The 25,161-nt window shown below is 48.5% G+C and overlaps 1 protein-coding gene across 1 annotated transcript in view; it reads left to right on the top strand.

The window, feature by feature from the left end:
• Positions 1-12,186: 12,186 nt before the first annotated feature.
• TNR (tenascin R) overlaps positions 12,187-25,161 on the top strand; it is a 34,299-nt gene continuing 21,324 nt past the window's right edge. The window contains exons 1-7 of the mRNA XM_075096836.1: positions 12,187-12,642; positions 12,750-13,305; positions 15,987-16,463; positions 16,917-17,180; positions 18,001-18,116; positions 20,653-20,803; positions 23,420-23,689. Coding sequence (XP_074952937.1) covers positions 12,810-13,305; positions 15,987-16,463; positions 16,917-17,180; positions 18,001-18,116; positions 20,653-20,803; positions 23,420-23,689 — 1,774 coding nt within the window. The 5' untranslated portion in view covers positions 12,187-12,642; positions 12,750-12,809. The remainder of the gene's footprint in view (positions 12,643-12,749; positions 13,306-15,986; positions 16,464-16,916; positions 17,181-18,000; positions 18,117-20,652; positions 20,804-23,419; positions 23,690-25,161) is intronic.

Below are 25,161 nucleotides of genomic sequence, written 5' to 3'. Positions count from 1 at the left end.
ATCACTGTCTGTCACAGGACTGAAGGGGTCACCTTCATTCGAGGTCTTACATCTCCATGCAGTTCTTCAGCATAAAAAAAAGGCCTTGAAATTGAATTTAAGTGCTCATCTGTGAACCATCTAACCCCATCCCTTATAATACTAGTGGGAGAACTAAAGTGAGCAAAACCAAGCTCTAGCTTAAAAAACATCACGAAGCGGTGGGCTTGTTTCCAAGCTCCTTTGCCCTGCACCGGCTCCAGGCTCAATGAAATTATGTTATGCGTTTATATCCACTCCTTAATGAAGTACTTACCTATTATAGGGCAATAAAAACCCGTCCTGACTCAGATATTCAGCTGGTACAAGTCCACGTTGACTATAGCTATTTTCCCTTCCCAAGGATCTTGTCTTTCCCTGCAATAGAAGAGCCAAGGCTGTTTCCAGTTCTTCCACAGGGATGTAAAACAGGGAGAGATATGCGTTTTCCCACTCATCTTCGTTAATACGGTAGCCCAGGTCTTCCTCTAAAGTCCAACAGAAGCAAATCTATTTTTAACCAAATCACTCCAATAGAGATGTTCAAAGCCTGCCATAAAAATGATTAAAGAGCATTATCTCTTGCATGCCTTGATTAAAGCCATTTTATATACCTCCAGTGGCACTGGGGAATCTGTGCAGGTGCCCAGACAGCTCCTCAGACCCAGAAGTCTGGGCGATGGATTGGGTTGCCACACCGCGATGGCTGTTACGGTCAAAGGGACAACAAACCGGGGAGGTGAGTCAGTGCAACCACCTCACTTCACGCTTTTGTAACAGCAGCATGGGATCTCAAAGAAATACTCACTCCCAGTGCTGTGCAGGGATAAACCAGGGGTGGCTGAGCTGCCATCTCCAAGGTCGCATCTTTCCTGGGGGATAGAACCCATGGGTGATGCCATGTGCTCCTTGGAAAGCATGCTTGAAACAAAAAAAGATATTTCAGAGGAGGACCCCGCATTATCAGGGGAGGGAGGGGGGAGGTGGTCCTAGGGTGGGAAAACCACATTTCCAGCATCAGGCTGGACCTGGGCTGACAGGCAGGTCAGAGTACAGCATCCTGGTGTTGGAGCAGCCGGTACCCACCTGCCCACCCAGGCCTATATGCTTCCTCTCAGCCATATGTCTGTGGCATGCCTTAATCTCAGGAGTTTTCCTAAATACTGTGCCCCCAGTGCATCTCTTTACTCCTGCAGTGCCAGGAAACGCCACCTCCTCTCCATACACAAACACACGTGGCTTGTCAGAAGTGAGAAAAGTCCCAGATTAACCTATCTGACACAACAGAGCCTGCCACTGCCAGCCTTGCCTTCCCCACCATGCGAGCAAGCGCTCATCATCCTGTTCACTGCCTGAAAGGAAGAATGCATCCAGGATGTGTCAAACCCAGCCTGGCTGCCTAGGTTGGGAAAAAGCAGTTATTACTGCAAACTCTATATACATTATTTATCAAATGAAGTCTCTGCAGCAGGACTACAATTCATTTCTCTGCTCCGGCTTCCTTGTGCTCTCTTCAGCTGTCTTTTTGATGGGAGATGATAGAAAACATTTGCAGGCTCCTTGCGGTTGCCGCCACAAGGCTGTCCTCTCCCAAGGAGACCCTGCAGGTCCCCAAGATGGACCTGGGACAAGCTTTGCCCAAGCAAAAACACCCTCTAGCAATAGCCAGCTCCATCATGAGCAGCTTTGCTCCAGCCCCAAATCTATTGCACAAGTATCTGCTGCTGCTCTGAATATTCAGGGGAAATTACAATAGGAAGGCAAGAAGAAAATATCAATTTTTGGAGGGTTCAAACAGCGTGATCCCTGCTGCTACCTGCCAGGTTGCATATGCATGTAAAGCAGCCATAACACACAGTTTAGTTTGAGCAATATATTAAAAAGGAGAAAAAACTGCATTTTTCCAGTACAGGGTTTATAAAGCATGTGGGGAAAAGTCACAGTGTGTGCACAACCTCACGATCATATCATCTCTGCTGTGTAAAAATACATGTGCGGGAGGAAAATGAATGCAAAACCACCTCAGATGAGCGTTTCTTTTCCACTCCCCCAACTTCAAGTTAGGGTATAAATGACTAGGCAAACTAAAGAGCAAGTTTAAAAAAATGTGCTCATTTGACTTCAGCAAGTGGTTTTGCTTTTAAGGCTTAAAGACGGAAGCAAACCAAGTTCCTGGGTGCCCCTGTTCAGGTTTCCCAGGAGAAAATGCCACAATTCCCTAATTATAGTAAAAATACCCTGTGATAATAGCAGGTGTTTTCCTTTCCTGGTCCACAGCACTGTTACCCATTTCACGTCTGTGCTGGCAGCATGTGGTGATTATATGGGGCAAAGGAGGTCACAGCGCATCCAACTTCTTCAGCATGACTTTACACTTTGTCACATGCTCCTTCATCTTCCTCAAGCCATATCCTCCATCCACGCTGCGGGTAATAGGTGGCGATGTTTTGGTGATGGATCATCCCAAGCTGGGTTTTTTGCATCTGCATCAGCTAAGCCCTGAGGAGGTCCAGGTTGACTCATAGACTTTAATGCAACATGACAGCCAAGAATCAACTACACAAGCAGGAGGACTTGCTGCTGGCACCTGAGATGTGAGCTGGGAGCAAACAGGGAAAAAAACTTGTGCCCATGGTTGCAACTGAATTGAAACTGCCAGTTATGGCTGTGGGATGAATGAGCCATGGAAGCTCTCATGCTTGGTTTTCTCCATGCTGGAGGATGAGTGGGTAGCCCACCACTTTGTCCTGCCTTACCCTGACGTCTGCAAGTCTCTGTCTGTGCATGGATGGACAGAAAAGAGGGATGCCACTGAAAGGGGAAAGGATGGCAAACCCGTGGCTGTTGGAGAGAGAAAAGGGAGGTTTGACCACCCCAGGTGGCAGCACCTCTACAGCATTCTGTGTGCAGGGTCCACATCATGCCCATGTTCAGCTGAGTTCTGTATTACCCTCCAAAATTAATTACTGGTGCCCCTACTGAAGATAAAAAATGAAATCATATTTATTTTTGTGCTTACATTCCAGTTGCCATGTAATTAAGTGCTCCCATGTAATTAAAGAGGATTTAGAGGGTGTTTATGCCCTGTGATGCTCCGTAATTACGGTTAATTCTTCCTTTACGGCTTCTGAGCATCTCCAGTGGAGCTCCGGGAGCCAGCAGGGCAGGTCATGGGGCTCAGAAACAGGACACAAAGCTTCAGCACTGAAGGGCGGCACCTCAGAAAGGCCTGGCCCTGTCCCAAAATCTTTCTTTAGGAATTTAATCTCTCCCCAGGCATGGGGCCGGGGTGATGCCCCCAGGAACATTGTTATGGGCAAATGGCAACTCAGGGAAGAGCAGCAGGAGCTGTCCCAGCCTCTGCCCCCAGGTTCTCCCTGGTAAAACTGTTTTAACACCTGGACATGCTGCATAAGGATAAAATAAACCCTTCTGCAACCTACAAGCCCACTGAGGGGGGATTTATTTCATAACTGAGTGTGAATAAATAAGTGGTGTGAAGCACTGGATGCAATGCCCTTTCACAGTCAGGGGGTCCCAAGGGATGGGGTTGTCCAAGCAGTGGAGCAGCCAAGGCCATCTCCAACAGACATCAAATATTAGCGCTCGGAGGAACAGGCTACCAAATATGTGCCACAGCTCCAATCACACCAGCCTCATAAGGAGGTATGGAAGAGCTCAGTCTCAGCACCCAGTGACTCCCATTAGGAGCTGGGAGTTCAGGCACCACAGGACCAGGGTGTCATGCATGGACCCAGAAGGGAGCAGGTCACCCTCCTGCAGGACACTGGTCACCATGGGTCTTTATATTGGTGTTAAAGGCCAGAGGAAAGTGTCTAATCATGAACCGTGACATGCTGCATTGCAGGCTCACAGCCTGCACCTGCATCTCAGCATCACCCAAAGAGCACTGGGGCTGGTCACAGCAGAGAGGTACAAGCAGCAGCCAGGCCACTGCCCAAGGCCACTGCTAACGGTTTCGTTATATAGTTTCATTACGAAGGTAGGCATTCACCTTGGCTTTCATTTAAAAATTAGGTGCTCACCTTTGCAAGCCAGTCACATGAGTGAATTTAGCACTGAGCAAGCTTTTTTCGTGGCTTACGGTTCAGGAACAGTGGCTTGGACGGGGGAACTAATAATGTAAATATATGTAAATGAAGACAGTCAATGCCATAATTTGCTCACTAAAATGCTGGGACGGGCTCAGATTAGAGCCAGCACCCTTGCAAAAATGAGACTCACCCTGGTGACTCCCTAGGCTTTTCAGGGGAGCAGGTGGGAGGCAGCAGTCAAATGAGACAATGTGAAGTCAGATTCACTAGATCCGGGCTTTACCTGTTAATGGGAAAATAAAAGGAGATTGCCACCAAAACCTTTGTGCTAAGCCACTGTGTTGTTTACTGTGGGAGCTTTTAGAAGCTATTGATATATGCTGTGGCAGTTCAATAAAAGAATATGTAATGAAAGAAAGATATAACATAAGCTGCAATTACAGAAGCATGCATGAATTATTAAGCCGGGAGAATTTACAGTCAGTTGGGGGGACTATAGATTTCTTCCTCCACATATAGTTAGGGAACACTGGTAAAAGCATCAGAGTATTTCATGCTTAAGTATGTAATTATTCAGTGAGGTGAAAATTGTTCCCTCTCCAAGGGCTGCTTGGTGGCGGCATGACATGACTCGGTTGGGTTTTTCTGGTGTGGTGCAGGTACCAGTGTTGGTCCTCAGCTGCTGCCCCATGAGTCCACAGGGTCTGGCGTTCAACTAACCAGCCTCAGGCTTGGGTCTAGCATTATGGAGGATATGATGCTTCACTCCTCTAAGCTTTCCATCTCCTTTAATTCCCCGAAAGCCCACAGCAGGCTGGGTTTAGAGGGGAGACAAGGATTGCAATTAGGCAGAAGATGCAGGAAGAGTTGATTAGGAAGAGGACTGTTTGCTTGTCCATAGCAAGGACCTTCATTCTGCCTTGAAGCACAGGGAACTAATGAAATGAAAACCTTTTTAAGCAGATAAATTGCACATCATTAAGTTAGTAATAACTGGGAGACAGTGTTCTTCCCCCCGCTGGAAAACTGCACGAGGGAATCGGGTCTGCAGGACACGTTGCATCTCTACATCCACTCAGGAGGGTCCTACTGGTGCAAATCAGCCTCACCACACCAAATTTGCAGCAATTTCAAGCTGCCGAGGAGCTGACCCAGTTATTTCCACTAATTCTCAGTTAACAGCTGATGCAATACAAGTGCTTTCTGGTGAGACGCGCAAATCACAAGAGTTTCTTGCCTGATCATGAAGCAAAGCAAAAGCAAGGCATGCACCTTCCATGCACATGTCCTCACCTGCCATGGTTGGTGACTGTGGCATCCAGCAGCAATTTCAGTGTAGAAACAACAGCGATGTTGATGCACAGGAGTGATGGATTGCTCTAAACCAGCAAGTGCTGCAGCCTCTCTTGGGAAGTCTGAAAAAAGCCAGGGTTGAGCTTCAAAGCTTTTAGTCCACATTGTTTTCCCAGCTGTGTTGCTACCTTGGGATGGAAAGTTTATGGCTGGGAAGCCAACCAGGGACACCATGGAGCCAGATTTCCTTCCCTATGAATATGGTGAGCAGGAGGAAAGCTTGCAGGGGCTGCCTCTTGCCATATCATAGAGCAGGCATCATCTGCACTGAGCACTCAGATATCTCCAGGGTGGTTTTGGGAGCATTGAAAACCATCCAGCAGGGTTTTCTTGGATTATGGGAAACCTCCAACACACTTTTAAACATAAAAGCCCAAATAATATGCTCAGAGGTTTCCTGCCTGCTTCACACACCACCATGCTCTGGGCTTGCTCCCATTGTTAGCAGCAGCTGGGAGCAAATGCATTGCAGTGGTCCGGCTCCCGCCAGCCAAGCTCCAGCAGGGAACACATCACAGCTCCAATCAGCCAGCCCCGACACGGATCAGGGACTACTGGGTGTTAGCTAATATCTGCCTGCTCCTGCCACACCAACGAAGCAGGCAGAAAACTCCATTTCTTGATGGTTTGTTTATCGGCATTAAAGATGTGTCCTGGTCCAAACTCCTAATAAATCTGATTTCTCCAGTTTACCATCTGTGCCAAAAAGCAGGGCTTGTGGTTTATCTGGTGTTCAAGGAAAAAAAAATGTGAAAAATGCACTTAAATAGGCCTATATACAGATATATATCTCTATATATATGCTCTGGGTAGATTAAAACATTTCTTGCTCAAAACAAAGCGTTCACTTCATTTTCACATCTCCAGTGACTTTTAAAACATTTTAATACAAAATATATGGCTGGAGAAAGAAATGCTTTAATTTTTCAAGCATCTTTCCAGTCAGTGTTTGGGCTATTTTTTAACCAAAGCAATTCACCAAAACTGGCACAAAAAATAAAAATGTTGTTGGACCATCTAAATATTAGATTATTTCCAGCAAAATGCTGGAGATAAAACTGCTGACATCATCCTTGTTTTGTGGATCTGACCTGAAGGCTGAGAGACCAGGATTTGTTCAGCCTGGAGAAGAAAAGACTAAGGGAGGGGATCTTATCAGTGCTTATAAATTCTGAAGGGTGGTTGTCAAGAGGATGGGACTGGACTCTTTTCAGTGGTGCCCAACGACAGGACAAGGGGCAATGGGCACAGGTTGGAACAAAGGAAGTTCCACCTAAACACGAGAAAGAAAATTCTTTCCTGTGAGGCTGCCCAGGGAGGTTGGGGAGTCTCCTCCCCTGGAGACATTCAAAACCCGCCTAGATGCATTCCTGTGCCCCCTGCTCTGGGTGTGCCTGCTCAAGCAGGGGGGTTGGACAAGATGATCTCTGGAGATCCCTTCCAACCCCTACCATTCTGTGATTCTGTGATGTCCCTGTGCCTGTCCTGCAGCAGCCCCTGGGGCACAGTTTGCATTTGTTACATTGACATTGCTAAGCAGTAAAAAGGGGTTGGAGATGCTGCTGAGGACATGGTGCTGCATTTCTGGGTGGTGCTGCCCCCCCCCAAAACTGCTGCCACATCATTAATGACTTTTGTGGCACAGCTGCTCTGAGCATCACAACATGCAGGTTTCCTTCTGCATTCCCAGCCCCATTTGCTCACACAAATATAGCCCATCAGCATATGTAAAAATAGCCAAAAATATATAATTAGGGTGGATGTACTGTGGATTTAATACGGTTTTTCTATTTCTTCCTTCACTGGCCCATAAGACACAAGTGCTGGATGGACAGAGGCTCTTCAGGAGTGAAATACAGTGCTTTGCTGTGGTATATGTTTGGCAAAAGCCCTCAAATATTTTTCTCAGTTTTATATTGTGTGTTTTTTTTATTGAGCACCACACAGAAATTGCAGCAGATTGATCCTTTCACAGCTCCCCAAAGTTAAATGCTTTGGAGCTGACAGCTGAGTGCCTGCCAAAATTCATAATTAACATTAATAACTCTTTAATTTGAACTTTAATTCAAACACCCATGGTTCTGGGGGACCATGGAAGGGGGGTGGAAAGCAAAGCAAACCAAGGGAAACCACCTCTGGTAAAATAAAGCAGCAGCCGCAAGCTTGTGCTATGCCAGTGTCACAGATGGAGTGAGAGGGCACTTCACTCATTAGAGAGAAGTAACAATACATTTTATTGATATAAAACAGTGAGTTAACAATGTTCAACGGTAAATGTGACAGTGCCTTAACAAGGTTTGATGGCAAGGTACACTGGATTATTTACTGCACAGAGGACAGGGTCAGGCAAAACTGTCAGGGAGACCCTCCCATTGAGTCACAAGGTTCAAAGAGGACCTCCATGCATTCTAAACTTCTCTTAGAGGAGTCTAGGTGTGGCTGGATCCAAACTTAGTGCTAGACTTGGTCATCAGTTTATGTCTAAAGGATTATATATGTGTAACCAAATGCTTCCATCACTTAGCTAATATTACAAAGTTTCAATGCACTTATTCTTTCAACCTCGAGGAGTAAACTTGACAGGTGTCCCTACTCAAGGGGAGATCCTGGTGTCCAACCCACTGCTGTGCAGGAGAGTTCAAAGGGCTCTTGGGCTACTCACTATTTGTGAGGGTAAGATGATTGACTTATAGTCATATTTACATACCAACTGCAGATGTTGGTTTCTTCCAAATTTGGCTTGAGTCGGACATCAGCAAGCACTGGGGTTAGGTGGATGCATTGCTATAAATTAGCCTTGGCTATTGTGTTGTTATCTGTCTGTCACAAATCCACTTTGAGCCGGATGCATCCATCACAGATGCCACTGGTGGTTATCACTGGAGCAGAGTTACAGGAAAAGGTCAGGTCAGGGGAGCTAGAGGGGGGAGCATACCATCACACTGAGGCAACTGGAGGTCAGCTGTCCTGTCCTGGGTGCGAGCAGATGGAGAGGCATTGCCCCAGCCTGGTGGAAAGTGAAGGAGGAGACATCACTGTCAGATGCCAGGAAAGCACCAGGCTCAAAGCTGCCTTCACTGCCCTGGCTGAGAGGTTTTTCAAGGCCATCTGTGGGGACAGAGGGACCAAAGCCACCAGGAACACCACCAGCGTGGATTTTTATCTGAACTTGGTGACAATGAAGGAGAAATTAAAAACAAGGCTATAAAGATCCCCAGATAAATTTGCCCTAATGCAACTCATTTTACACGTGAAACGATCACAGAAATTTGCTTCTTTTTCCCTTGTAGAGGGAGAAGGAAAAAATACATAGTGCTGGATCAGTTTACTCAATCAATGATTTCTAATGGTTCCGTCACTGTCCATAGGCAGCATTATCTGGGCTGGGAAGCACCAGGAGGAACCCAAAGCAGGAACATTAATGCAACTTCTTTTTCCTGGTCAAGAAGCCTCGAGCTGCCAGACCATGCACGCAGCACTGGAGTGCTGCCAGCCAAATCACTGTGTTAACTTACCCTAGCTGAGGGCACAGTGGTGGTGTCCTTCAGGAAAAAGCAAATCATTGACAGGAAGAGCAGGAGACAAAGCAGGACCAGATAGGGAAGGGAGACGACAGACTCTGGGAATGCATCCACAAATTTGGCAGAGCTTCAGAGCTGTCAGCCCAAGCCTCCAGGAAGAAGTTGGGGATTAATAGGGATTTATGGATCAAATCATCTGCTGTGGTTTGGAGGACACCAAGGGACATCCTCCTGCTCTGCAGGACCCTGTGGATTCAGCCTGGTTTAAGCCAGGAACAGCCTGAACAGGGGTGACTTTTCACTGTTTCACAGTAAAGAGGTGGCTTTAAGCCTGACCCAGCACTCAGTCGAGGCAGAAATATTTTTTCCTCTTTTCTTTTTTTTCCCTTCAGTGATCCTGTTTATAATAATAATAAAAAGAGAAAGCTCCTCTAGCATCATGCTGTGGGGATGCCAGAATCCCTGCAGCATCACCCCTTGCCCAAGGCCACCACACTGAGTGGGCTGGAGTGGGATGCCATGACTTGCCACTCAGAAATGAGAGCTGGGCAGCATCCTGCTGGCATCCGCTGTGATGAATATACCAATAAAGAGACTCAGATCAATGAGCCTGGCAGCTTCTACCAGCAAATGAATGGCTTTCGGTGTATGTGTTAGAGAGTCGTTAACTACCCAACCTGCTCCCTGTCATTAGCAAGCAATCTCCGCTGTGCATCTGCTTGCCTCGCTTTATCCACCAACCCATCTCCTGCTCCCTCATCCCTGCATCCACCTGGACCCCTTCTCCCCTCGTTCCTCCTTAGCAGGTTCTGGCACCTCTGTTGAGTCAGGCTGGATCTGAAGAGTGGGGAGGGGGAGAATTTCATTTCCTTATGTCTAAGCTACTCCTGTAATCCTGCAAGGAGGCTTGCTTTGAAGCTCTGGCCCAGCTCGGTGCAGCTGGCTCACAGCCACAATTACTTCCACTCCAAACACACACAAAAAAAGCCAAGCAAGAGTCCAAGGAGCAGGTAGTTAGCCTCAAAAGCCAACGAGTCAATTAAAGGCAGCTAGTGCTAATTAGCCCCTGTGCTTCCCCTCATCACAGCTGCCCCATTACACAGGGACAAGAAGTCTTTCTGTGGGTCATCCTGGGCCACCCAGGAGCCACTGGAGAGTCCAGAAAGCAGAGGATTTGGGGGTGGTCAGCGTCTGAGGGTGGAGCCCCAAATTGCCACTTCTGGAGCATTGATCTCACACCCTCCCATTTTCATCTCCACTGCCCTCCTTCTTTCTGTCTTCCATGAGCATGGCCAAAGCCACCACATTAGCCAAGGAGGAGACCATCCCACTGAAGAGTTATGTCCATTTTTCTTGTTTTTCCTAAAACGGGGTGGGGGTGGGGTGGAAAGAGCCTACCAGAGGAGTCCCAGGTGCCTGCTCACAAGAAGCAGGCATTAAGCAGGGAGCCAAGAAGAAAAGTGCATCAGAAACGTTGTGGGAATGTGGGATAATAACCCTGCAAATGCTGTGAGTTGTCTGAATAGTGATATTTTCTGCAGTAGTGTGGTATTGTAGGAGAGAAACCAGTAAACAAATATTTTCATTCAGCAACAGGGGAAGGGGGGAAGCACAGCCATTTGCCAGGGAGCCAGAGAGGAGCTTGAGAGCAGAAGTGTCATTAAAAGTGAGGGAGGACAGTTGCTCAAGATTATGGCACTGGCAGATACTGGCAAAGTAAGATTAAGTGAGTGGCCCCAAGCGTAGCTCAGCTGTGGATTGCAGCTGAGCACCGTGCTGCTATCCTCTCCCACGCCCCCAGAAATCAAACCACTGGGGTATCACACCCATCCTTCCAGGCCAGCTTCCATGGGTGTGAGAAGACCCCACACAGGTAGGTTGGAAGCACCCACCATAAGCCATCAGGACATCTTTCCTACCACAATGCACCTTGTGCTTGCCATGGCCAGCATGCCCTAGCATGGACCAGCTGTGAAACCCCAACTCCAGACGCTATGGGTCTAAATGCAACTAGGGACATTTGGCTTTAAGCAGTTTGTTGGAACCACTCAACTCGCCATTCCTTCTCATCTCGATTTCCCACTTATAGGAACTGGTATGAGTGTTCAGTTAGGGTCAGATTAGGTTGATGGGCACCTCCTCTTGCCACCAAGTATCCCAGTGTGGCAATGTGGCCAAAAAAAAAAAAAAAAAAAAAGGCAGATGTGGCAATTTGCCCCTCTCCACATAGTGGTCCTTCAAGGCAGGTCCATCCAAACAGGTCACCCAGTGCTCAGGGGTTTTAAGTCCTCGAGGTTTTAAGTCCTTCTTAACCTACATGGACCCATGTGTTTATTCATAGTCTTAAAATGTGTATGAATGGATAAGCCCTCTTAGAGTCTGAACTCGGCATTATTAATGGTACTAAATACAGAGTTAGTAAAGTTAATTATGAATTAAGGCTGGGCACTGCAAAAGCCATGTCCTGGCTTTGAATAATACCTAAACCCCACAACTTCTTGGAGCTTTGGTAAAGTTTCTGGTGATGCAGTGAGGAAACCTTCAGCTCTTTGCATCTTTTTACTGGCACTGTAAAGAGCCTGTTGACCAGTTTTAATATGCCTGCTGCATCTTTTGCACTGCTGGTACAGAAGGAACCACAAAGCACATCGGCAGCATTCATCGGCGCAAGTCCTGCAAACCTAACACAGGTAGGGAGCTGCAAACATGGCAATTTACATTCCTTCCTAAAATGCTGTGAGAAATTCAATCAAGCATCTGCAACTATTAGCTGGAAATACTTAAGTAGCTGTCCCAACAACGAAGCAGTGCCAGGGATCAGCTGAGAGCCTCTAACCAAGGCACAACATGCCCCAAGAGCAGCCACACTCCAGCAATCCCTCTTGGACTGCAGGTAAAGTACTTCCTCCAAAAAAAACCACATGGCAAATGGTATTTTTGGGTGCAATGACATTGCAGGCACAGCCTCGCCTGCCCATTAGCACTGTTGACAGACCAGGCAGTGATTCCTCATGGCAAACTGGTTGGCGTTAAGCACTGGTCAGCACACAATAGTCCTGACAAGAGTAAAGGGGATGAATCTGTCCCCAGCGCAACCAGGCTGGCGCCAGTGATTTTAGGCTCGAGATAAATGTGGTCCTCAGAGGCTGGATTACCACCCGGGGGCCTGCGATCAATACTGGAATAAGAAGTTGTGTTGTTCCAAATGAAGGCAAGGTTAACCCATAATCCAGAGCACGGGCAGGGGGTGAAGTGACTTTAATGGAAGGGATTTGTCTGCTCAGAACATCAACCTGAACAAGCTGGAGCCTGTGTGGTGTAATTTAACAGTGTTTTAACATAAAGGCTGCCGTTCCTGTAGCTACTGGAGGAAACTTAACATCTGCAGGCAAAGCTCCCGGGGCAGGGGAGAGAACTGAAGGAGAGCTACATCACCCATCACCCATGTGTTAGCCCTTTGGACCCTACACATCATTCTGATGTGGCACTGAAAGTAGGTCCCACACAGGGAAAACATGTATTCAGTGCTTTGTTAGTTACGGATTAACTGTTTCCTTTAAAAAAAAAAAAAACCAGCAACAAGAATTTGCCCCATCACTGTTCAAGGGGCTATGGCAGTTCTCCCCGCTAGCCATGGGCTCCACCTGGGGCTGATTTCGGCTCCATCAAAGCCAGCAGGACTGTGCATCGGTCAAGTCAGCCCCCACATCTCTCTGGATGACTTTGCCCAGAAGGACTTCCCTAAGCTGTGCACAGTTTCAGGGATAAAAACAACCTTGCTCTTTTTCTTCTGTGTGCCCAGGTCCTCCCCGTGCTTGGTTGACCACGGCTGGCTTAGAAGGCTCTTCCCACTCCCAAGAAAATGGGGACTGACAGTGAAAACCCAGTCCTGAGGAATGTGCTCATCAGCTTCAACCTGCTCCTGCTGGGTGCCGTCCTTAAACCTTTCGAGTGCCGGCTGGAGGTACCAACAGAGCCAGCTGAGAGGCCGGCAGTGGATGAGGAAAGTGGCCCCGCCAACTGCAGCCCACCCATCAAAGAGCAGCCCATTGTCTTCCACCACATCTACAACATCAACATCCCCCTGGACAGCTGCTGCTCGTCAATGTTCAAGTCTTCAGCTGAGGAGGTGAGTTCAGAAGACGACCGGCTGGCGGAGTATGCGGAGCAGACCTCTGACAGCGAAAGCCAGGTCACCTTCACCCACAGGATAAACTTGCCCAAGCAGGCCTGCAAGTGCTCCACCTCCCTCCCGTCCCTGCAGGAGCTGCTGAGCAGGATTGAGATACTGGAGAGGGAGGTCTCCATGCTCCGGGACCAATGCAACTCCAATTGCTGCCAAGAAAATGCAGCCACAGGTAGTAATGCCATGCTGTTAGCTCTTGCTGGGGACTGAGGGCTTGAGCAAGAGGCAGGAGAAATAAATACAAAACTGGTGATGCCACTCAGAGTGGCAATGGAGAAAAAACTATGTTCACCCATGGTGTGGCTGTCACTTTAGGGAAAAGCCCAGGTTAGGTACTCCAAGGCAGAAAGAAGGAATTAGGTCACTTGAGCCCCCATGCCCTGCTCACTACAGAAACCCCATAACAGCCCCATTACAGATAAAATTACCAGTGGTAAGGGGTGAGCAGGGTGATCTCCCAACACTGCAGTCCTTGCAATGCTGTTAGAAACCTGCCACTGCGCATGGGACAGGGAGGAGAGTCATAGCTGCTGCTTTCCTAAGCTGTCCCTGGGCTGAAGGCAGCACCGTGGGAGCTGGCAATAAGTCCCTTCATCTTCTCTGCAGGAGTGAATGTGTATGAAAAAAAAAAATAAATACAGGTAATAACTTATGTTGCCATGAAAAATGCAAACAAAATCTATAACAAATGCACAAAACCATCAACAGGATACTTCATCTGAATAACAATCTTTGCAGTTCATGAAGCTGTCTGAGAGCCCCCATTAGGGTTACCCCATCAAGGACAGCCCCTTGTTTCACTGCAGCCATTCTGCAGAGCCAGGGAAGCAGCATGCAGTTGAAATGAGATGGGTTAAGAAAAGTTTGGGCTAGAGGTTGCATTTTGACAGCATGGGAGCTAGAATACTGATGGTCTTCCTCACATCTCAGGAAGATCAGTAAAAGGGACTGTCCCAAATGGCATCTGTCCCTCATGCAGCCCAGCCCTGCTTGGGGCTCTGACGCACCAAAGCTCCTCGCAGGAAAAAGCCACCTGGCAAGGAGAGCTGCACAGGGCATCTTTCCAGGGGAAAACAGCTTTTCAGGCCAAGAACAACCACAGGGAAGATGAAAAATTAAAAGCATCCCTTTTCCCCCCAATGCCTCCTGCCCTTTTTAAAGTTTTGCAGCTATTAGAGTGATTTTTCTGGTGGTACCCCAGCTCCTGTATGTTGAGGACACATTAAAATGAAATGGGAACAACCCACACTCAGGTCACAGAGTTGGACCAAGGGCGCGTGGATTGGGGAGGGAAAAACTGGGATGGCCCACGCAGCGGCTGTCTCAGGCTGACATCTCCCATGCAGCCAGTGGAAGTCAGTGCGTTTCCAGCCGCAGGCTCAGCCTGCATCCCCTCACAATGCGACACTCATCAGCTGCGTTAAAAAAAGATGAAATGGAAAACACCCACATATGCCACACTGTGTCCAAAGCAAGGGTTAAAATCACGTCAGTAGGAAAAACCTGTTCTAAAGGAATTAATTTTAAACTCTGATGGGCCTATCTGGGTTACTTTCAACATACGCCGACAGTCCCATTAAACATTCATTGCTTGGTGGAGTCTTCACTCCAATCACAGATACACTGAGCTAAAACTGGAGTAATTTCATTTAACAGAAGTTGCTTTCAATTCACTGCACCAGAGGAGATCAGGTTCCCTACCCTACTGCCTGAGGCATTTCCCCATGGAAAGTTGCTCTCTTCCAGCACACTTACAAGCATCCTCTCTGCTTTTTTGATAACTTAACTAGAGGCTGAGTTCTGATCGTCATTCCCCGTATTCAAAGTTTAGATGGGAAGCATCCTGCTAAGTAACTCAAACAGGTCTGTCTGGCACAGCATGTAACTGAACCCCTTTTACATGAGTGTCTGCTGCACCAGCCATTGCAGAAGCTGTTCAGGTAGCTCAGCTAGGATGGAAAACAGTTGGGGGACAAAATGTCCTGTGGCTTGGGGTCTTCGTGGTGCAGAGTTTTCCTGAGGGCTGGAGGAAGCACAGAAAGGGATTCTGTTCTTCCTCCGTTCATAACCCTAAGCTGGAGCTGTGGGTCCATGTTGAGGGGCAAAAGAGGGGAATGTTGGCAATGTCAGAGTGACTAGTGCCTTCATCCCCATCCATCCCTCCTCACCCCAGAGCATCCTGTGCAAGGCTGCCAGGTAAAGGTGGGACTTTAGAGGTGGTGGCCATAGTGGCTACGTGCTTTCCCCACTTTCCCACAAACCCAGCATGCCCAAACCTGTGATACTTTGTGCAAAGCCAACAACTCTGTCTTGATCAGGCTTACCAGGACAGGGATGAAGATGATGTCTTTGGGTACATACCTGTTTCTTGTAGGAGAGGGAGCGAGCAGACTGGGACCTCTCACCTCTCACCTGTAAAAAGGAACAGTGGGTGGAGAGGACACAACAGGAGTCATGGCTGGTGCAGAGAGTTTGGCCAGGGAAGGCTATTTCCCAGTAAGTGGTCTAGGGGGGCTCCATCAACTGAGCACTGAGCTGAAGAAAACCAGAGGGAGCACTTGTACCCCAACAAGGCTGATAGCACCCATAGCCATGGAAGCCAACACTCCTGAGGGGACAGACAAACTCCTGGGGACCCACCCAAGCCCATATTACCAATTCTGCCCCTGCCAGCCCCAAAGCCCCAAGTTTGCCAGAGCTGGGTGTGCTCAACCAGAGGGAGGACTATCCCGTACTTGCCCCACATCTTGCCCACCTCCCCACAGCCTATCAACAGGCTGACCCAGGGCCAATGCTGACCTTTTTCCACCTCCCGGCTGGTGGGCTCTGACCCTCGGTCCCGCGTCCTTGCAGGGCAGCTGGATTACACCCCGCAGTGCAGCGGCCACGGGAACTTCAGCCTGGAGTCATGCAGCTGTGTGTGCATGGAGGGCTGGGCAGGCAGCAACTGCTCCGAGCCCCGCTGCCCCCGGGGCTGCTCCAGCCGTGGAGTCTGCCTGGAAGGCCAATGCATCTGCGACAATGACTACGGGGGTGAGGACTGCTCGCAGCTCCGCTGCCCTGCTGGCTGCGGCTCCCGTGGGCTCTGCGTGGACGGTGAATGTGTCTGTGAGGAGGGTTTCATCGGGGAGGATTGCTCCCAGCTGCGGTGCCCCCACGACTGCTCAGGGAAGGGCCACTGCGCCAACGGCACATGCATCTGCCATGAGGGCTACACCGGCGAGGACTGCGGGTGGCTGCACTGCCCCAATGCCTGCAGCGGTCGTGGGGTCTGCCAGGACGGTCTCTGTGTCTGCGAGGAAGGCTACGAAGGGCAGGACTGCTCGGCAGGTAGTGGGGAGCATGCATGGGGAGAGACAGACCCTAATGTATGAGTAAGGGCTTCAAGGTGCCCACAGCCCCATAGGAGCACCACGAAGCCTGGGAGGAACCCATACCTGGCAAAGCATGTCACACAGGACCTGTTCAGGCCCTACAGTCTGACTGCCTCCCTGTTGCCCCTGCCCCAAGAGACGCCACAGCTAAAAGTTTGGGAGGCGAGCAAAAAGCCAGGATTGTCCCAATATCAGTGGTAAACCGTTGGTGCAACAGAAGCTGCAGTCAGGTTCTCCTGAGCCTTTGCCTTGCTATAGCATTTAAAACAACCACAGATAGCACATAACCCCCAGACCAAAGCCTGTACCCATGCCCCACAAGCAGACCCACACACCCTTCCCCACAGCCAGGCAGGAGGATAAGCTACGCACACCCTGATGCTCTCCTTACCTCTGCCCTTCCCATCAGTGGCTTCTCCCGAAAACCTGCGAGTGATGGAAGTCAGCGACAGCTCCATCGAGCTGGCATGGGACAGCCCTGGGGCAGTCACTGAGTACGTCATCTCATACCAGCCAGCGGGGCCAGGGGGCACCCAGCTCCAGCAGCGGGTGCCCGGGGACAGTAGCAGCATCACCATCACAGAGCTGGAGCCAGGTGTTGCCTACAACATCAGCATCTACGCGGTCATCAGCAATGTCTTGAGCATCCCTGTTACCTCCAAGGTGATGACCAGTAAGTATCCTGCTACACTTATCTCTTGATACCCGGATAACCAGAGGTGATGCTCAAGATGACCCACATTTTCCATAAAAACCTTCTAGCAGCAGAAATTGAGCCTTCAAAAAAATACTGGGGATACTTTTATCCCCATTTATATCTATATGGGGATATAGGAAAGGGGAAATGTGTCCACTCTCTGCATAAAGACTCAGTTTGGATGAAAATCCGAATGACTGAAAATCAAAGAAACTTTCAGCGTTTGATTTAAGCCCCCAGAAGATGGCCCAAAATATCTTTTTGCCCATAGAAAATATTGAAATATATCACAGAAGTCACACATTCTACTCCCAATCCTGGATGGGTTCCCTGTGGTGAATCCCAATGACGTAGGTAATAGTGCAGCAGAGAGGGGATGCTGCTATGCATCAGGATATATATAGTCCTGACCAGGACCATGATGCACAGAGGAAAACAAGACTATCAAGTTCTAATGGCAACCTCCTGAAAGGATCCTCAGAAACCAAAGATACAGAGGGCAGGGGGAAACATAAACTATCCAGGCGCCCCCTTTGCAACCCCATCACTTTGTTTACATGGTGCAGTTAGGCACAATGCAAAGGGATACTGTGGTGGCCAGCAGCCCAGGCATTTTCCTGCTCCCCCTCTAACCCACACGGAGTGGGGACAAAGGGGTAATAACTCTGCTAACAGCTACCAAAAGGGGCCCGTTTTCATTGTTCAGATAATGAAATAGCTGCAGGGAGCAGGGTGGGGGCGGGCGGCGCCTGCACACCCGTCCTGCTCTGCTCAGCCGCCCCCTGCTCCCTTCCAGACCTTGCCACGCCACAGGGGCTGAAGTTCAAGACCATCACAGAGACGACGGCAGAGGTGCAGTGGGAGCCCTTCTCTTTCCCCTTTGACGGCTGGGAGATCAGCTTCATTCCCAAGGTACCACCGCCACACACATGGCATCACAGGCTACACCTGATCACCCTAAAATAACTGAGCAAGTGGACCCTAAATTAGCTTCCAGTTACCCCCCAAAAAACCCCGACCTCTATTTGCAATCTGTGTGCTTCACATCAGACAACCCCAAACGCCTCAATCTCAAATTGCCAGCTTGCATTTCCCCAGTAGTCTTTGGTGTCAAGATATACATGTTAAAGAAATTCCCCAATAAAATCAAGAGATGAGCATATAAATAAGTAAACCTTCCAGCATTACTGCCTCTTGCTGTCACCCCCTCTTTCTCCCTTCCATCTCCTTTACTGTGACTCTTCCTCCTCCTCCTCTTCCTCACCCCTTCCCTCTGCATGCTAAGCTACCCAAAGCAGCCTGGAAGTAACCGAGGAGCCGCCGGCTCTCAGACAATCTTCAGCATCCCCGAGTCACACGCACAGCTAATTCCTGCCACAGAATTTTAATCGCAGTGATGAACAGGTAGAATTCGTGCCAGAAAAGATGAAAGGATGAAAATGTTGCCCTAAATATCGCATATTTTCTATGTGCGGCAACAAAAATTGTACATCATTTCATCTATATTCATAATTTCTACACCATTTTGCCATAAGTATAGCTTCAATTGTATATGGAGACTCTTTACAAGAGCTTGCAAGCCCCAGCAGTAAAAGAAATGCTGATTAAGGGCTCAATTATGCCGTTTTCACTTGTACAAAACCCTCACTGGAGTCAAAGGCAGCTCTGGGCAGTGGAGAAATGCAGAACTTGGCTCCAAAGTTTTAAATGCTCTTAAATATAAAATATCATTACACAGCATGAAGCAAGGGCCTGATTGCTTAAGTAACTCATTCCCTCACTTCCAAGAAGTCTGGAAGGATCTGGATGCAATTTTGGTTACATCCATACACAAATTGCATCGGAAGTAAATGTTCAGGTACTGCAGGTATAAACCCTGGGGTAATTTTCATTCACCATCAGGATAAAAGACAAAACAATAAGGCAATGTCAGGGAAGAGGTTTTGGTAGCAAAAAATAGCTATCTTTCAAACATTTCACTGATACTTGGGAATTAAGCTCAACAGCATCCCCTGAAGCAGATAAATGGAGATATATCCATTTTAGGGTGAGAAATTGCCAGGATAGAAGCAAACTTGTCCCCATGGCATCATCAGCGATAGGTTTTTCTCACTGATAAATACAAACTGATGGCCCCGTTTCTGTTTTTAAGCTTAAAACTTAAAACCACGCAGAAACATTTCAGAATTTAAAGGAAGATATAAAGTGCAAAAGGATGGCTGTTCCTGAATGCACGTTTTTGGGGCAGGGAAGGAATGTAGCTCACAGGACTTTGAAGTTCCCGCATCCGTCAGTCAAGCACATGGTCCTGCACCACAAAGACACAGTCATGATCCTGCCCATCTGCTGCCAAAATTGGATTCTCTCAATTCTCCATCGCGAGCTTTTCTCCTAAAATAAGGCAGAGGGTGCTGTCTCCTTCACTGACTGGAAGCCACGCTTACTTGGGCAAACACTAAACCATTGCTGCACCCCAAATAAAACCAAAACCTAGTCCAAGAGGCCTCAACATGAAAAGAACAGAGTTATAACAGCAGCATCAAAAATAACCGTTATGAGCAAAATCGAGTGCACTCTGTCTTCCTGAAAACTGGGCAAGAGGATGCTAATTTAGTCCTCCGTGTCTCCACAAGGATGCTCGTACCATCCTCCTTCCATTGTCCCCGCGATGCTCTCACCCCACCCCAAAAGCAGGGTCAGGCAGGGATTGCCTGTCTGCTGTATGCACTGGGGAGGTGAGGGGAAAGATGAAGCAAAGACAGATTTAGAAAAGAAAATTAGGAAAGGTAAGTTGGCAATTTACAGCTAAAATGGAAGATTTCCTATTTAATGGGAAAAGAGATGAATATGAATTGAGAGCTATGTGCAAAGATTTGTTTAGCATGTTATTAGCGAAGACAGCAGCAAGAAAAGATCCTTTGTCCAAACACAGGCAGGAAAGGTGACATTTGCTGTTGCTTAAAGCTTTTCAGTTTTTCAGAGCAAAACCGCAAATTATAATGAGTTTAATAAAGATACTTAAAAAGCAGTGGATGACGAAATAAAGACCTTACAGTTTCATACTTATATATGAACAACAGAAGGCTCCTGGCACCTGAATAGCAGGGAAAAGGAGTCCAGCCCAGGCTTTGGTTTTATTATCTTTTCTCTTCTGAAGAACAGCACACACACACGGCAAAATACAGAAGCGGAGGGGGAGAAAAGAAGGGATGTGGGAGGATTTTTCAGCCCAACAACATAAGTGCTCCATGCTTGGTGGGGGACATCACCCTCGGTTTCTGCACTTCCATGGTGGGATGTGCCAGGGTGAGGATGCACTTCGGGGGTGCAGAACTGGACACAGAAGGATGTGATGTGGGGGCACCTCCCCTCCATGCATCAGTCCCCCAGAAACACCAGAAACACCTTTTCTTTTTTTTTTTTAATGGTTATTTCTGCTCCCCAACAGAACAATGAGGGCGGCATGATTGCCCAGCTCCCCAGCACCGTCACCACCTTCAACCAGACAGGGCTGAAGCCAGGTGAAGAGTACACCGTCACTGTGGTGGCCCTCAAGGAACAAGCCAGGAGCCCTCCCACCTCCAACAGCATCTCAACCCGTGAGTGAGCCCAGCCCTGGGCAGCACAGCAGCGCCCCGGGCTTGGTCCCCAAAATAAGGTTAAAGCAGCAAGAGTGGCTCAGCACTGCATGGGCAGGAATAAACTAGCACCACCCAACTCCCCAAGCTACAGGTGCATTGAAGCAACAGCTCCTCGTGCAGTGTTTTGTCCCTCTTTCTCCCAAACCGCTGCGAGCACAGAAACTGTGGTGAGGTTAATGGTGTTGGAGCAAAGGATCAGGTCCGCTTTTATTATATGGCTGGGTAAATTCCTTTTCCCTGCTAATATCAGAGGCTAGACATTGCCAAGAAACAGCTCTATAAATGTATTGCCTTCTCATATATAACAGATTAAGACTCCCACCTGCTTTTGTGATACAAAATGCCCTCTACTCCCACCAATTCAGGCAAATCAGGCCAAACCAGGAGCAACAACTCATCCCCTCCTAACCAATTTATTCGTCCCATCACTGATCCATCCCGTAGGCTAGAGGAAATTCAGCTGGGTCTTTTCCTTGCTGAAGGAGATGGGGCAACAAGCAGAGCTCACTGGAACGAAGAGGCTTTCCATGCCAGATCTGCTGCAGTCTGCATTGGCAGCCAGGCAGACATCTACCTCCATTCAAGCTGTTGCAAAGGGAAACAGCATTTAAATAGCTGGTGGAGGGTTATAATGAGGTGATGCTCTCTCCAGGCTGCTAATCTGAGGCAACGGTGAAAGTGAAGGGAGGATCCCTCTACCAGCAGCAGCTTGCTGCAGGTCTGAGCTTCCTCAGCACAGTCCTCACCTCCAGCTTTGCCTCCACGCTTAGCTCGACATGGCTTAACAGAGACATCTCCTGGTCAAGTCCAAATCTTCCTTTCCTTAGGAAGTCAGCAAAAATAGAGAGGCTGGAGCTTCCAACTCAGTGGTTGACCTTTGCAGGGGAGCACAGAGGGAGTGGTAGACTCCCAGCTCTCTGCTCTGTGAAGGCATCCCCGTGCTATCATGTCTGCATCTCTGCAGCACCCCCATAGCTTTGCCCCATCATCCTCATTCTGCCTCAACACTTTGTGCTGGCATTGAGCAGCAAAGGCTTGGTTTCATGCTGCACAGCTAAGTAGAACTTGATGTTCCTCAGCATCACCTGGATGACTGAGGTAGCTGGAGATTTTGGGTTTGGATAAGCATGAGCTGGTCCTGACCAAGCTGGATGTCCAGCTCCTACCTAAACACCCTGCTTCCCAGCTGTCCTCCCTTCTCTATTACTGTTTGTTGGTTTTTTTTTCTAACTCTTCCTGGCCCTTCCCATCCCTGCCCACACACATCTCCCCGAAAACTTCCCACCCTGGGGTGCAGCATTCCACATATCCTTATTATATACCATCTTTTTCTAATATATACAGTATATTAGATGTACTTGCACGCAGTATAGCCCCAATTACAAAACCAGCCTGGGTTTTTTCACCCACCTTGTGATCATGTAAGTGATAAAACGGGCTGCCCAGCAGGCTCCATGCATCAGCTTTGCCATGACACAGGAGCGATGGCCAGGCTTGGTCCATCTGTCCGTCCATGCAGCGGTTAGGTCCTGCTGGACTCAAAGCATCCATCACCTGGGCTTGAGCCCATGATTTGCAGAGGTCAAGTGCTGGGGGATGCTGAGGAGGGAAGGGCACAATTTTCTGGAAAATAAAGCAGAAATGTTCAAAATGGTCTCCCAGTAGGTCCCTGGTATGAATTTAGCTAAAACCCCTTTATCTGAGAGCCTTTGTTGGACACCCACTGTTGCCCCACACCCAGGTAGTTATGAAGACTTTCCAGAACAGTTACATTTTATCCTCTCTCTCCACTACTAAAACATCAACAGCTTTACGAGCTGATCCCTCAGCTTAACAAACCAGGAGCTGGCACCGAAGCAGGAACATTTCTAAAGATGTTCCTCAGTTCTTGATGCCTGGAACAGTCCATGGCCCCACATTATTTAACACATTGTCAACGCCTTTCAAAAGACATAATATCATTACTGATAAATTTTGCCAGTGACAGAAAGGCTCAGAAAAGAGTAAATTGAGTGGAAGGAGATCATCGGTAAGAGCAGTTTGAATGGCTCAAAGTGCTGGGCACAAAGAAAACTGTATGTTTTTCGATGCATCACGAAGTACGAGCAGTTATCTAGGAGCAAAGAAAGTGGACTGCAGTTAGATTTAGGAGGATTTATCCTAGTAGATGTCACCTGAAAAAGCCAGGGAGGAATTGTCACCAATAAGCAGCTCAAGAGAGGGGCATGAGTTGCATTATAGCTGTAATGGGCATCGATGGGAGAGCTTCTGGGTCCTGCTCTGGTGTCCACAGCTCGGGAGAGACATCGGTGAAGTGGACAGGATTCAGGAAAGAGCCAGGAGGCAGGGACAAGGAACTGGGAACCCACCAGGACCAAAACCCCTGAGTACCTTGGGGTAGGGGGTCATGTCTCCTGTCCATGCCACCTCTCTGTCTTGTCCCCAGCTGCTAATTTGGGCCACTCTATAAGCTGGGTTGAAGCATACCTGAAACTTGGTGTCCCCAAAGCTTCCACCTTTCCCCATCCACCTCTCCCAAAATAACAGGTGCCCATTTCCCCCCCTCCTCTGCAGTCATCGACGGCCCAACGCAGATCCTGGTGCGGGATGTCTCCGACACAGTGGCCTTTGTGGAGTGGACACCACCCCGCGCCAAGGTGGACACCATCCTGCTGAAGTACGGGCTGGCGGATGGGGAGGGGGGGAGGACCACCTTCCGCCTGCAGCCTCCCCTCAGCCAGTACTCCCTGCAGGCCCTGCGGCCCGGCGCCCGCTACCGCCTCACCGTCAGCGCCCTCCGGGGTGCCAACGAGAGCCGGCCAGCCCTCGCCCAGTTCACCACAGGTAGCTAGCTGGCTTTGCTGAGAGAACTGGCATGAATTTTTAAGCCTCCAGCAAGCATGGACAGATGGCTTGCTGCAAGATGCAGATGGGCTGCCCTGCAACAAGCATGGGGTTTTGCATATCTGGAGCCAAATCAAAGGTTTTTTTGCATCTGGGATTTAGTGGTACCTGGTTTTCCCCCAGCACCAGTGAGCTGGGGTTTAATCCGGTGTACTGGGAGGAAGTGTCACAATGAAAACCTGATGGTTAAGATGCAGGTCCAAATGAAGACACCTGAATGAAGGTGTCTCACATCCCATCATGGTCCTAGTGCAGAGCAAGGCAGAGAAAATGATTCAGTTCACCCTAAACACACATGTACAGCTCAAACCACCCTCTGATCCCCCTTCAGTAGTGCCTATGTTTCTGTTTAGTCCCTATACCTCCAGTGCAATGGATGTCCATCATTCCCCATGCCCCACGGGGATGCTCACATGGTCCCCAGGGCACCCCAGGTGACCCCAGATGCCAGCAACCAGGCAGATGACTCAAAAAACTGCATTTAGATGACAACCCCTGAGCAAACCCCACCTTGGCCATGTCCTGCTTCATCAAGGCTGAACTTGCTGCTGCCTGTGACACATGTCCCCACCACCTTCAGCGCCCATTCAGACCCACAGTTTATCTTGAGCCCATGACTAAAACCTTAAACCCCAGCAGTTTACACCCTTAACAGCACCCATATATCAACGTGCAATTCTCAAAAGCACCAAAAGAGCAGGTCTGACTTTAAGATGATGCTCGCTCCTATTCAGCATGGAGAGTCAAGGCAGACGCATTACCTAAGGAATCGGCAGTCAAGCAGCTGAAAGCAGCCCAGTCAGAAATGTGGTTATCTTATTTTATATCTTCTCTGAATACCCTAACTGGTCGGTAAAACTTTAATTAATGTTAAGCCTGCAGATGGCTAACAGGTTTAATTTACCATGCCATAAAAGAAGAGGTAGAGTGCATATTTCAGTGCTGGTTTATGGTATATAAATTACTTGTCATGTACGTTACTGGTGGATACTAGGCTCCCATTACAATAACTGCAGTGTGTGACTTGTGTGTATATATCTCTATGGATATATATTTCAGACAAGATGTTCAACCTGACTGATTCGCTCCATTGTCCTTCCTTCCTTTATTTCTGAAAGGCAACATAAAAAAATCCTCCCCCTAAACCCAGATCTATCAAGGAGCAGTAATTACCCCCTGTCTGCTGCTGCCCAGCCCCTGCCTGGCACCAACCCATTGCTCACTGGAGAGGTTTATTGTGCAAACCAGAGTGGATTTGGTGCACAGCCCCAGAAGCACTAATAAACAAACCCTTTGGGAAACATCTGAGCGTGAATGAGCCTGTAAAGACACTTGAGGCCTTCTAAGAGCAGTTCAAGCCAATGCATTACTGCTACAGACCCCTTTTTCTCTTATGCATGCTGCCTCAGTTT

The sequence above is a fragment of the Phalacrocorax aristotelis genome, chromosome 6 (assembly GCF_949628215.1).
Source record: "Phalacrocorax aristotelis chromosome 6, bGulAri2.1, whole genome shotgun sequence".
Taxonomy (NCBI): Eukaryota; Metazoa; Chordata; class Aves; order Suliformes; family Phalacrocoracidae; genus Phalacrocorax; species Phalacrocorax aristotelis.
The sequence above is the reverse complement of the archived record's forward strand: the minus strand, read 5'-3'. Positions and strand labels throughout refer to the sequence as shown.